Source organism: Mucor mucedo (genome assembly GCF_025094135.1).
Source record: "Mucor mucedo strain NRRL 3635 chromosome Unknown EV154scaffold_30, whole genome shotgun sequence".
Lineage (NCBI taxonomy): Eukaryota > Fungi > Mucoromycota > Mucoromycetes > Mucorales > Mucoraceae > Mucor > Mucor mucedo.
Window position 1 is genome coordinate 201,024 of NW_026252314.1, and position 14,067 is coordinate 215,090.

A 14,067-nucleotide genomic window follows, 5' to 3' on the forward strand; every position below is an offset into this window, starting at 1 on the left:
CAAAGACGGGCAAGAAACACGTCAAAAATAAAGATGACATAGAGGAACATACCAGCGATGTTTATTGTTGAAAGCAGCACAAATTGTGACAACCGGGAAATGAGATATGCGCCGCAGTGTTTGTCGAAAAGAATTTAAAAGCCAGTGCTGCGCGACAAATTCATTTGAGTATAAAATGAATGTTTCCAACTTATTTTTTCTCTTGAACTGCTCAATTACATTATAACACATTAAATAAATGGTCAGTACCACGCCATTTAGTTCTGTCCTTCATCAGCTACTGGCAACGAGTAAGCCTAGCTCCAAGGGAAAAGGCAAAGCCAAATCTCAACCTACTGATTTCGTATCCTCCTCCACACCTGTAAATAGCAAGAATTGGAGTGAAACAGTAGAGGCTTTTGTCGATCTTGTCGAGAAATACGAAAAGAATCATGTTGCGACAGAAGGTAAAGTGGTATTGCAAATATGATAGACTTGGAGCTACAACTAATTCACTTGCATTAGGTGTCACCGAGATTACTTTTGGAAGTGACATTGAATTTCACGCCCCCGATAAACCATTTATCAATTTAGCAGAAGAAGAAGAAGAAGAAGAAGAAGAAGAAGAAATAGTTACGCCTGCCGTCCAAAAACAAGCAGTGGAAACTATAACTCACGCTAGTAAAAACAACGCAGCTGTATATGATCGTAATTGGCTTTTACAGTAAGAGATAGCAGTGATTATTTTTATAACAACCCATTGACCTTTTTATTAGACAAGCTAGTAAATATATTTCAGAAAACCCAGACTTGGGATTAAATGCACATCAATTGTGTGCAGATGTATTTACCGTAATTCGATCCGGAGACAGCGACGAAAGTATCCAAGCATCCCTCGTTGAACTGTTAGGATATCAAGCATTTGATTTCATATCCGACTTGATATTGAACCGTTCCACCATTGTACATAATATCATTCGAATGTCTGACTATGACGAACAGCAACCTAAAGGAAAAACCTCCGCTCCTATCGAACCCCGTCGTCCTGCCTATGGTCCTCAATTCACTGTTCAATCAGAAAAGGAAATACGAGAGGAAAAGAGACAGAGAAAAGAGCAAAAGAAAGCCTTGAAGGCTAATAACAGAGTTGAAGGTAGATTTGGGATGAAAATTTTTCTACATCTAGAACAGATATATTAAAAAATGAAATATTAGATGATGCGAACTCGGTCTCTATGAGTATTTTGGGATTTGATGGAGAGGCGTTGAGACAAGCCAGAGAGGATGCACTTATTAGCGCCAGTGAAACACCTTTATTCAGTTCCAACTACAAGACTAAAGCAGCTGTCAATTATCCCCATGTGTATCAAGCAAGTCAGCAAGGAGGCACTTTATCATTATTTGGCACACGTTACGCATTACCCGCTGGTACTGTACGCGAAGAATTCAACGATTATGAAGAAACCATCATTCCTGTACCTAAGAAAGCACCTATTCGTTTTGGCGAGAAACTCATTGACATCAATGAACTTGATAGTTTATCTAGAGGCGCATTTAAAGTTAGTCTATACACCTAAGAACTGACAAGGGTTCAAAAATTAATCTTTTTTTTTTTTTCGGTAGGCTTACGAAACTCTTAACAGAGTTCAATCCATTGTATATCCTGTAGCCTACGAAACGAACGAGAACATGCTTGTTTGTGCTCCCACTGGTGCGGTAAGACAATAAGAAACCATGATAGGAATGCTTTTTTCTAATACTTACAGATACTTCTTTTTTCTGCATAGGGTAAAACTGATGTTGCTATGTTAACTGTGCTTCGTTGTATTGCCCAGCATTGTTCCCCTCCCCCTAGAAAAGGCACTACAGAAATCGATTTCACCATTGCCAAAAACGATTTTAAAATCATTTACGTTGCTCCTATGAAAGCGCTTGCTGCTGAAATTGTTGAAAAGATGGGAAAGAGATTAAAGTTCTTAGGTGTCAGTGTGCGCGAATTAACGGGTGATATGCAATTGACGAAGGCCGAAATTAGCTCCACCCAATTTATTGTAACAACGCCCGAGAAGTGGGATGTAATCACTAGAAAAGGTACTGGTGATGTGGAGCTGACTCAGGTATTTTTTTAAATTCTTGTGTTTTTAAAGCAAGTGCATCTCAACATGATATCACTTTGTAGAAAGTCAAATTGTTGATTATTGATGAAGTTCATCTTTTACACGAAGATCGTGGTGCTGTCATCGAAAGTATCATTGCTCGAACACTTCGTCAAGTCGAATCCAGTCAATCTTTGATTCGTATTGTTGGTCTTTCCGCCACACTTCCTAATTATCTTGATGTCGCTGCCTTCTTAAGGGTGAATCCATATCAAGGTTTATTCTACTTTGATAACGGCTTCAGACCCGTTCCTTTAGAGCAGCATTTCTTGGGTATCAAGGGAAAACCAAATACGCTTCCATCTAACGAAAGAATGAACCGTGCTTGTTTCGACAAAGTTTCCGAGCTCGTGAAAGATGGCCATCAAGTCATGGTTTTTGTTCATGCACGAAAAGAAACTGTAAAAACTGCCCAAATGCTACGAGAGGAAGTAGCCACTGAATCCCTTGGAGGTAATCCTCTTTTTTTTTCTACCTGTACCTCATACATCTAAATAATGGTATTAATATTTTTTTTCTGCAAAGATTATTTCGACTGCTCAGAATCATCCAAGTATACTCAGTTTAAGAGAGATATAGCAAAGTCTCGAAACAAGGAAATGAAAGAACTATTTCAATATGGTTTTGGTATTCATCATGCTGGTATGCTTAGATCCGATCGTACCATGACCGAAAGGATGTTCCAAGAAGGTGCCCTTAAAGTTCTTTGCTGTACCGCAACACTTGCCTGGGGTGTTAATTTGCCTGCTTATGCCGTTGTTATCAAGGGTACTCAAGTGTATGATTCTACCAAGGGTAGCTATATCGATTTATCTATTCTGGATGTCCTCCAAATTTTCGGTCGTGCTGGTCGTCCTCAGTATGAAACGCATGGTGTAGGCTATATCTTGACTACACACGATCGATTGTCGCATTATATCTCAGCCATCACTCAACAACATCCTATCGAATCTAAATTTATTGAGAACATTGTCGATAACCTCAACGCCGAAATTTCTTTAGGTACGGTCACCAATGTGGATGAAGCGGTTACGTGGCTTAGTTACACTTACTTGTATGTGCGTATGAAGAAAAACCCCATGATTTATGGTATGGATAACAGTGAACCTCTTAATGATCCTTTACTGGGTCGTAAACGCCATGAAATTATCACGATGGCCGCTCGTAAATTAGCGAAATGTCAAATGATTGTTTTTGATGAAAATACGGGATATTTGATTCCCAAAGATCTCGGTCGTATCTCTTCCAACTTTTATATCAAGCATACCAGTATCGAAATTTTCAACACCATGATGAAACCTCGTATGACTGAAGCAGATGTTCTGTCCATGATGAGTATGAGTTCGGAATTTGATCAGATTAAATCTCGAGACACTGAACATCAAGAGTTGAAGAAACTTTTGGAAAACTCTTGTGCGTGTGATATCAGGGTAAATATAGGATTACAATTGCTATGAATGGATAACTTAACTTAAATATATAATAGGGTGGCACAGAAGATACTCACGGCAAGGTCAACATTTTACTGCAATCCTATGTCTCTAACGCATATATCGAAGATTTCGCACTTGTTTCCGATTGTGCGTATGTTGCTCAGAACTCGAGTCGTATTGCTCGTGCATTGTTTGAGATCGCCTTAAACAGAAACTGGGGTCCTACAGCCTCCGTATTGTTACAGATCAATAAGGCTGTTGATAAACGCATGTGGACTTTCCAACATCCTTTGCGTCAAATGGGATTACCTCATGATATCATTGGCAAAATTGAAAACCGTACACACGAAGTGTCTATTGAAGAAATGCGTGATATGGATCCGAATGAATTAGGCGAACTTGTCCACCATAAACGTATGGGAATGACTATTTCTAAATGTGTAGATGAGTTTCCTATGCTTATCCTGGATGCGCGCATCGCACCTATTACTCGTAACGTCTTAAATGTGGAGCTTACTATCACGCCCGATTTTGTTTGGAACGACCGTATTCATGGTAGTGTTGAACCTTGGTATATTTGGGCAGAAGACTCTGATAATGTCGAGATTTATTACACGGAATATTTCTTACTTTACAAGAAACAGTTTGGTGAACCAGTCAAGATTCAATTTACTGTCCCTTTGGTTGAACCTCTTCCTTCACAAATTTACGTTCGTGCTGTCTCGGATCGTTGGTTAGGCGCTGAGACTATCCTTCCCATCTCTTTCCAACATTTGATTTTACCCGAACTCTACCCTCCTCATACGGACTTACTTGATTTGCAACCACTTCCTATCACAGCTCTCAAGAATGAAGTACTGGAAAACATTTGCGCAAAGAGATTTACTCATTTCAATCCTGTACAAACTCAAATTTTCCACACCTTATATAACACTGATAGTAACGCTCTTGTGGGTGCTCCTACAGGTTCCGGTAAGACTGTAGCCGCTGAATTAGTTATGTGGGCTGCCTTCAGAGATCGTCCTGGATCCAAGGTAGTTTATATTGCTCCTATGAAGGCCCTTGTGAAAGAAAGAGTCGGTGATTGGGGTAAGCGTTTAACTGGTCCGATGAACAAGAAGCTTGTGGAATTAACAGGTGATGTGACCCCGGATCTCAAGACAATTGAAGCTGCCGATATTATTATCACTACACCTGAAAAATGGGATGGTATCAGTCGTAGTTGGCAAAAGCGTAGTTATGTCCGCAATGTATCTTGTGTTATTATCGATGAAATTCATTTGCTTGGTGGTGATCGTGGTCCCATTCTTGAAGTAATTGTTTCGCGTATGAACTACATTGGTTCTCAATTGGAGAAGAAGGTGCGTATTGTAGGCCTGTCTACTGCGCTTGCCAATGCCATCGATTTAGGAAACTGGCTGGGTATTGATAAGGTTGGACTTTTCAATTTCAGACATTCTGTTCGTCCTGTACCTTTGGAGATTTATATTGATGGCTTCCCTGGAAAACATTATTGCCCCCGTATGGCTACCATGAACAAACCTACTTATGCTGCTATTAAGACACATTCACCTACACAACCTGTGATTGTGTTTGTTTCTTCCCGTCGTCAGACACGTTTAACTGCTCAAGATTTGATTGCGTATTGTGGTATGGAAGACAACCCTCGTCAATGGCTTCATATGGATGATATGGAGATGGAAATGATTTTGGATAGCGTGCAGGATGAATCGCTCCGTATGTCACTGGCATTTGGTATTGGTCTTCATCATGCAGGTTTGAAGGAAAGTGATCGAAAAGTAGTTGAAGAACTCTTTTTGAACATGAAGATCCAAATCTTAATCGCTACTAGTACTTTGGCTTGGGGTGTCAATTTGCCTGCTCATTTGGTCGTTATTAAGGGTACCGAATTTTATAACTACAAGGAGCGTCGTTATGTGGATTTCCCCATCACGGATATTCTTCAAATGATGGGTCGTGCCGGTCGTCCTCAATTTGATAACACGGGTATCTCTCGTGTCTTTGTACAAGACAGTAAGAAGAACTTTTTCAAAAAGTTTTTGCACGAGCCTTTTCCTGTGGAGTCTAGTCTTCACAAGTTTTTGGATGATCATATCAACGCCGAAATTGTCGGTGGCACCATCAAGTCGAAGCAGGATGCACTTGATTATTTGACTTGGACTTACTTCTATAGACGTTTGCAACAAAATCCTACCTATTATGGATTGGATGATATGACACAAAAGGGTGTCGATACGTTTTTGTCAAACACGATTAATGATGTTACAGCGCGACTTGCCGATGCTGGGTGCGTGGAAGTTGTGGATGATTTTGAATTGGTTCCTTTGATTTCCGCTCGCATCGCTTCTTATTACTATCTTCATCCTCAAACCGTGCGTCATTTCAGAGATCATGTACACAAGGCTTCTGGTTTGGACGACATTCTTGATATCTTGGGTAATGTTCCTGAATACGAAGAACTTCCTGCTCGTTGTCAAGAAGATCTTTTGAATCAAGAAATTGAGAAATTTATTCCTTATGATGTCAAGGGCACCCCCAACTTTATCAGTCCTCATGTCAAGGCCTATGTTCTGGTCCAGGCTCACATCAGTCGTCTCGCATTACCTAGTTCTGATTATATCACGGATCAAATCACCGTTTTGGATTCGGCCATTCGTTTCTCACAAGCAATGATCGACGTGGCTGCAGATAGTGGCTTTTTAAACACGAGTTTGACCATCATGAATATGCTTCAATGTATCAAACAGGCGCGTTGGCACGATGAGTCTCCTCTTTTGACGTTGCCACATATTCAACAGAAAATGCTTCATCATATCCGTCACAAGGTAAAAAAAACCGCTTTTTATGTTTTTGTTTGTACGTAAAAAGTAACAATCATTGTCTTTTTTAGGGAAAACCCGTAAAGTCATTAGCTGAACTTACGAGGCTCTCGGATACCCAAATCAAGCAAATATTCTCTAACGTCAACGACTTAGACGAAAGGAATGTGGACGAGGTAATACAAAGTCTTATATTTATAAAGGGGGTGGGGCGGGGAAGGTATCACAAGTATAACTAACAAAGAGTCATATAATAGATTCGACGTGTGGTTAGTCGACTTCCCAATATCAATGTGAAAGCAGAAATTGAAACAAAAAAGACATATTTGATTCCAGAAACCACATATAAAATCTCGGTGCAATTGAACCGAATCACTCCCCGTGACAGCAAGAAAAAACCTCACGATGGAAGAATCTTTTCCCCTCGATTCCCCAAACCCCAATATGAATCTTGGTGGCTGGTTTTGGGTGACACGAATAATGATGAATTGTTAGGTTTGAAGCGTGTCAGTATGCGTAATGGTCCCAATGAAACTTTAGGACATAGAATTAGCTCAAGTATTTCTTTTGATACTCCTGCTCATATCGGCAAACATAGATATACTCTGTATCTTGTCAGCGATGGCTATCTTGGTTTGAACCAAGAAATTGAAATGCCATTCGAAACAAGAATGGATTTAGACTCCTAAGTCGTGTGCACCCACTTGTAAGTGCCTATTTAAATATTTAAATAAGCCTGAAGCTCGTTAAAATAGTAGAGTGCATATATATAATAAATTGTCACACATACGTGTATTAAATATGATTTTTGTTGCTGAAAACACGTTAAATTACCGCTTAGCTGATGTAAATTCCTGCTCTGGTTTGACGTGTTACGTGTTTTAAAAAAAACTTGTTTGCATTGTGTAAATATCAAGATAAAGTAATTGTATCATAAAATGTATCATGTTCGAAATTGTTCAAACTAGCCCAAAAAGACAACAATGAAACTGTATTATACCAACAGCTATTTTTCCAAGTTAATCCACAGATGGTACAAAATTATCAGGAGGTTGTGTAATAAATATATGCATATATCTATATAAAACTTCTCTTGAAACATGCATTTTGTTTCCATTATGAGTGATTAAGACCGTGACCTCAATCGTCAGTAGATGGTCCAATTAGCCGAAAAATTGGTGCTTTTAAAAGATCCAACAAATGATTTTTTAAAAATAGCTGCAAACATTTTGGTACATAACTAGTGTAGAATCGATAATATTACAACCGAATATATCAATTGGACTTGTCGGCACAAACAGTGAACAAAGAGTATAACAACATTGCAAACAAAGAAAGAATGGCATTGTGAGCTATAAATTTTTTTCGGGCACCCAAAGTGTGCCGGACAAGGCTGCAAATATTCATCGCAGAAAATCATGAATTGGCTGAAGAAAAACCTTTTGGGGTTGAATCTCCACAAATTTTGCGTAATGTGTAAAGACGGATCGTCTTTATGATATATTTACCAGCCGTAAGATTGAGGTCATCCAGCTTAGTGAATTTTCCCGGCTCATTGGATTATTCCAAAAGATTTGTATCTACACATTTTTAGTTGGCAGTTAAATGAATAAGACTAGCGTTGTTATAAGTAATTGCCGTTCTTGATTAGATATTATTTAAGACATTCTACGCAATATTTCAAATGCTGTAAGTATCAATATTTGAAACAGGTGCCTGATAATTATTGATATTCAGGTGAATTAGAGAGGTAACGATTTTGCTGGGGACTGAGGCGTCAATACCATAAATTCAACAGTAACTAATTTTTTTCTGTTATCAAAAAGGAAAAATAAATGCATACATACAGTAAAAATAAATATTAACGGCTTCAGAATCTCTTAAAATATCAAACGGGCGCATTGAACTTATGTCGATGCAACATTTTCAGATTGACATTATAAATCCTGTTCTCGAGGACAAGAGAGTTTCAGGCGAAGAATTTAGTAACAAGAAAAAACTCCCCGTTCCGAAAGTATATACTTTGGCATGTACTTTTGATCTCCCATAGCAACAATTGTTAGCAATATAGTATTGGCATTTATATCTGAAAATTAGATAATAAGGAAGTATACTAATTATTTCTGATTTGAATACTATTACCAACACTTTAACAATGTTAATGGAAGAATAGAAGTACAGCATCTATTCGGATAACCAGAAGATACTTTTGCACCATTTCAACGTCAAGTTCTCAAAAGGTGCCTCTTCTGGTTTTAAGTTAAAGGCTATAATTATTAATTCGCAAAAAGTAGTCCAAATTTTCCAGTTGTCAAAATATTTACGAAAACAACGAATACGTCGAATAGAAAGCCATTGAAACTTAGGGAGTGGTACAAGCACAGCCACATTTAATCAAATTTCAGGGCACTTGATATGGACAAGTTCTTTAAATATAAAGGGTCGGTATATTTATCAATAATTAACCAATTTACACTACAGTAAATACTGAGACATATATATGTATAATTGAGAACTTCTGATTAACTGCTAAGAATCTAATTCATCAGTGTTATAAATAATCGAATCTAAAAAACCTGAATTAACGATGCCAGCAAAGGTGTCGGTAGAAAGGCACTTTAGTATATTTTTCATCTTCTGTTTGAAAATTTATAAATATATTTCAATAAGAACTACTTATTAATGGGCTTTGGGTCAAGTCTTTTGTAGTTAATAAACTAAACAAAACGAATAGTCGGAAATTACAAATAGGGTAAATTTTGGCCTAAAGCTAAATTGGACAACGGAGATCAAAATGAATTTAGTTTAGGAACAATGGGAGTGGAATGAAGGTACTGTAGGTATTGTGCACAATTATTTCTGGATACGGAGGACAATGCTTTGTACCGTACCTTTTTATTGTGTCCAAAAAGCACAATTTACACGTGTTCGCACAAACTGTAAAGTCTTGTGTATGTGACACAGTTGCAAAACTTCCCGTTGTGATTCATATTTGACTCAGATCTATGTGATTATTCTAACATGTCTCACTTAAAAGTGTAATGGACACCAATTCTAACTAGTCAAGTAAGAATCTTTTTGTTTTCCGGCCCGTTTTCCTATAATTCACGAGAATATCCGACATTTCCGAAAACAGATTTACACAAGGACTCGACTTTGAACTACCAGGTCCTAGTAATAGAAAAGGATATTTTATAATTTACCGCAAAAACCATGACTTATACATGTGAAAACATCGCCTATCCCTCTTATTCGGAAGGCTCTTAACCGATAGAAAAGTTAAATGGAAAACTGGTGCTCAGACTGTTAAATTAAACCAAAAAACCTATTGTGCCAATTGAGCGTTGTAAATAATAATAAGAAATTTTAGAAAAAAAAACAAAGGATCTTTTTATTTTTAACTGTGACTGATATCAGTAATTTAATATCCTGATGTAAGTGTTACTGGAGGCCATATTTGACATGCTTCTGCTATTTGTAGATGGACATGCCCTAATTTGGAAATCTGTTATTATTTCGCTTTCTATAGAGCCGTAAAGCTCATCATGATCAGATCCTACGTTACACATATAAGAGACCGTTGAGGCCAATTATGACGAGCGATGCGAGTAGGTACATACATCATCGAAGAAACATAGATACTTAGAACATGTAGTAAATGCATGGCTCGATATGTATTATACTATCGTTCTTTTAGAACAAGTTTATTTTAAGCATAGAAAATTGGTTGTATCCGGCATGAATTTACGTTATTTTGTTGCTTTATCATTATTAGATGTAATGCCATTTTTTTTAATTACATACTCAAATGTGGCAACGATAGCTTTCTATATAGATGCATATTATTGTGAATCTCCTTGTGTTCATAATGTATTAATACTGACTAATTGGTCCACCAACATCTAATGCGATAAGATTATGTGAAGAAGTTAAAATAACGAATTTATAGACTAGATTATATTAATAGACGCAGTCATAGCAAGCAGCACCAGCCCAGTTGTGCGCACATGCTATTCCTTTGATCTAAAATGTTAATGATAACAGTGCGTTAATATCCAATTTTAGCCTTTTATTTTCATGGCGTCAAATTTGTAGAGTTATTGAATGCATAAAGGCGTTATTCTTCTTTATTCCAGAATTCTATTCCGCCTACGTAACATAAACTGACTAAAATTACTATTTAATATTATTACGGACTAAAGGAAACGACCATCGATTTATATGCACGGCCTCATTATTATGAGATGAAACATTGGCAGTGTTTATCTTAACGTACAATAGCAAATTTGGCTGGATATTAACCTCATATTCACAATTTGACCTTTGTGTTTACCATCACAACATTTTTTGTGACCATTTTCGCTGGTTTTCTGTGTATCTGAGCAGAATTGTACAACTATAGGAAACCAACTCTTTTTTTTTAAAAAAAAATACATACAATAATCATGTACACATTACTAAGCGGATTGTATCATTACGCGACCCAAAAAGAAGAATACTACGTTTTAATTATTGGACTCGACAATGCAGGAAAAACAGTAGGTTTCATCTATATTCTACCGTCATGTCTAGAACTATAATTTTTTTTTTTACATTGCTAGACGTTATTGGAACGCATAAAGTCAATATTCATGGGTGTAGCTGGTCTGGACCCCGATAAAATAGCACCAACTGTAGGCTTAAATAGTAAGTTTATACTTTAAAAGTCAAGTCGAGATGAAGACACTCATCACCTTATTTTTTTTTTTGCAGTCGGTAAAGTGGATATAAAATCATCGCGGATAAACTTTTGGGATTTAGGTGGACAGCGAGATTTGCAATCGATTTGGGAGAGATACTATACAGAATGTCACGCTATTGTTTTTGTCGTGGATTCAACAGATCCCGTTCGTTTGGAGGAGTGCAGAGATACTTTTGGTAATAAGAAAAAAAAAACGCGTTATGCAAGAAGGAGATTAACGGGATTTCAATAGAAAAAATGATTACAAATGATGCAGTGGAAGGGGTGCCCGTGTTAATGCTAGCAAATAAACAGGATGTTTCTGGTGCTTTAAGAGTTGAAGAAGTAAAGGAAGTGTTTAATAAGATTGCAGTTAAACTCGGAGCGCGTGATTCACGAGTGTTACCTGTCAGCGCATTAGAAGGGTAATATATGATTTACGATTTGTTTTTGCTGATATACATATTTATTATTTTGTTAGGAATGGGGTAGAGGATGCAATAGACTGGTTGGTATTACGGTTACAACGAAACAAGATTAACCGACCACCTGTGTTTCGTTGAAACGTATACAAATAGCTATGCTAGCAGATCATAAATATAAATAAAATATACTCATTATAAAATAGATGCATTGCATGTAAGGGCGTTTCATCTTTTTATTGTTGTTACATTTTATGATGACGATTAGTACTCCGCGTTATGTAACTGTTTATTTTTATCAAGAGAAATCAGGTTAGTTTATCATTCGATTGAATAAGGAAACACGTGTAATCATTATACAAGTAAAAAACCGCATGATCATTTACAAGCGAACTGGGGTTGTTTGTGTGGCGAAACACGTAACGTATTACAGTAATCGATGAGGACCCAGGACACTTTTTCTCGATTTGAAATTTTTCTTATAAATACCCTCCATTTCTTTGCAACTTTTTAGAACTTCATAACCAAACAAATTTTTTTTTTTTTTCTTGTTATCAAGAAAAAAATAACCCAAACAAGCAACTTATAAATCAATTTTTCCTTTTTTTTTTCTTTAACGACCCTTTCTTTTTTCTTTAACGAAAACCCATCTTTTTTTTCTTAAAAACACTTTTAACGAAAAAAATACCTTAACGACCAAAAAACATTCTTACGAACTCTTTACGACTCCAAAAAAAACTCTTTACCCCTTTTTTTTTTACTTACTCAAAACAAAACAAATTTTATTAAACATGCCTATCAACGCTGGTATTAACGGGTAAATATTATTTAATTAAAATGTAATTATGACAGCTTATTAATTCGTTACCATAGTTTCGGTCGCATTGGCCGCATTGTCTTACGTGCTTCTCTTGAAAACCCTCAAGTAAAGGTCGTTGCTATTAACGATCCCTTTATTGACCTTGACTACATGGTAAGTCCCTGTTGTATACATAAATTAAGGCATTTTTACTTACATATCATCACATAGGTCTACATGTTCAAGTATGATTCTACTCACGGCCGCTTCAAGGGCACTGTTGAGAAGAAAGACGGCAAGCTCGTCGTCAACGGTCATCCAATCTCAGTCTACACTGAACGTGATCCCTCCAAGATCCCTTGGGGTCAAGACGGTGCTGACTACGTGGTTGAATCCACTGGTGTGTTCACTACCAAGGACGCTGCCTCTGCTCATTTGAAGGGTGGCGCTAAAAAAGTTATCATCTCGGCTCCCTCTGCTGATGCGCCCATGTTCGTTGTCGGCGTCAATTTGGACAAGTATACCTCAGATCTCGAGGTTATTTCCAACGCCTCCTGTACTACCAATTGTCTAGCACCTTTGGCTAAGGTTATTCATGATAACTTTGGTATCCTAGAAGGTCTCATGACTACAGTTCATGCTACTACGGCGACTCAAAAAACAGTCGATGGTCCCTCTAACAAAGACTGGAGAGGTGGTCGTGGCGCAGGTGCAAATATTATTCCTTCATCAACTGGTGCTGCGAAAGCAGTAGGAAAGGTCATCCCTGAACTTAACGGAAGACTTACTGGTATGGCTTTCAGAGTCCCTACTCCGGATGTATCTGTAGTGGATTTGACTGTTCGACTAGAAAAGGTAAATTTATTTTCATTGTTCTAAATTTTTGTCACACCTTGTACTAATATCATTTACTCTTCTAATTTATAGCCAGCCTCCTATGATGAAATTAAAGCTGTTCTTAAGAAGGCGTCAGAAAGCGATTCCCTAAAGGGAATTTTGGGCTACATCGAGGATGAGGTCGTTAGTACTGATTTTATCAGTGATAGCCATGTTAGTATTATAAAGCGTTTAACTTTATAGCATCTTACTAATTCTTTACTTTTTTATAGTCGTCCATCTTTGATGCGAAAGCAGGTATTCAGCTATCTCCAACTTTTGTCAAACTCATCAGTTGGTATGATAATGAGTACGGTTACTCAACGAGAGTTATCGATTTGTTAGTGTACGTTGCTGGGAAGGATGGTGCTGTGTAAAGACTCCTGTATTTTATTTTATCACCTGTACTTTTATTTTTCTTTACCCCCAACAACCAACCAACCAACAAAACCAAAAAAACATTCAGAAAAACAACTTTCATACCCAAAAAAAACTCTTTTTTTGACCCCCACACTTTCTTTAACTTCTTTCATCCTCCCGAATCTCTCCCTCCCTACCTCTCATCTCACTTGAAATTTCATTATGAACCCCATCTGTATGTCGTATACCTCATCAAAACTCATGCCAACATTTTTTTTTTCTTTTCACCTATTTTATGTGATCTCCGTATTGTATATGCTTAATTTTTTTTATTTAGTTTTACAACTATAAAACTAATAATAATAAATTACATTTTCCTAAAAATAACTCGTTCTTATTGTTACATTATCATATTTTTGCTACGCAAGTCGCACTAAGACCCGGCTTTTTCTTTAAATATAAAACAATAAACATATTCGTGT

General features: G+C 37.2%; 3 protein-coding genes across 3 annotated transcripts; all 3 read left to right on the plus strand.

The window, feature by feature from the left end:
* Positions 1 to 187: 187 nt before the first annotated feature.
* On the plus strand, positions 188 to 7,209 carry EV154DRAFT_440780 (Sec63 Brl domain-containing protein). Its single transcript, XM_051596935.1, has 11 exons — positions 188 to 446; positions 505 to 703; positions 756 to 1,132; positions 1,195 to 1,538; positions 1,603 to 1,695; positions 1,767 to 2,096; positions 2,159 to 2,588; positions 2,661 to 3,565; positions 3,622 to 6,414; positions 6,480 to 6,584; positions 6,666 to 7,209. The coding sequence occupies exons 1-11, from the start codon at positions 239 to 241 to the stop codon at positions 7,095 to 7,097; spliced, it is 6,216 nt and encodes a 2,071-aa protein (XP_051459249.1). The 5' UTR covers positions 188 to 238; the 3' UTR covers positions 7,098 to 7,209.
* A 3,263-nt stretch (positions 7,210 to 10,472) lies between these two features.
* Positions 10,473 to 11,969, plus strand: EV154DRAFT_179788 (ADP-ribosylation factor family-domain-containing protein). Its single transcript, XM_051594230.1, has 5 exons — positions 10,473 to 10,946; positions 11,010 to 11,094; positions 11,161 to 11,325; positions 11,382 to 11,553; positions 11,610 to 11,969. The coding sequence occupies exons 1-5, from the start codon at positions 10,854 to 10,856 to the stop codon at positions 11,689 to 11,691; spliced, it is 597 nt and encodes a 198-aa protein (XP_051459250.1). The 5' UTR covers positions 10,473 to 10,853; the 3' UTR covers positions 11,692 to 11,969.
* Positions 11,970 to 12,064: 95 nt separating this feature from the next.
* On the plus strand, positions 12,065 to 13,993 carry EV154DRAFT_179789 (glyceraldehyde-3-phosphate dehydrogenase 3). The gene is made up of 5 exons (XM_051594231.1): positions 12,065 to 12,367; positions 12,424 to 12,523; positions 12,581 to 13,204; positions 13,277 to 13,399; positions 13,459 to 13,993. The coding sequence occupies exons 1-5, from the start codon at positions 12,342 to 12,344 to the stop codon at positions 13,600 to 13,602; spliced, it is 1,017 nt and encodes a 338-aa protein (XP_051459251.1). The 5' UTR covers positions 12,065 to 12,341; the 3' UTR covers positions 13,603 to 13,993.
* The last annotated feature ends 74 nt before the right edge of the window (positions 13,994 to 14,067 follow it).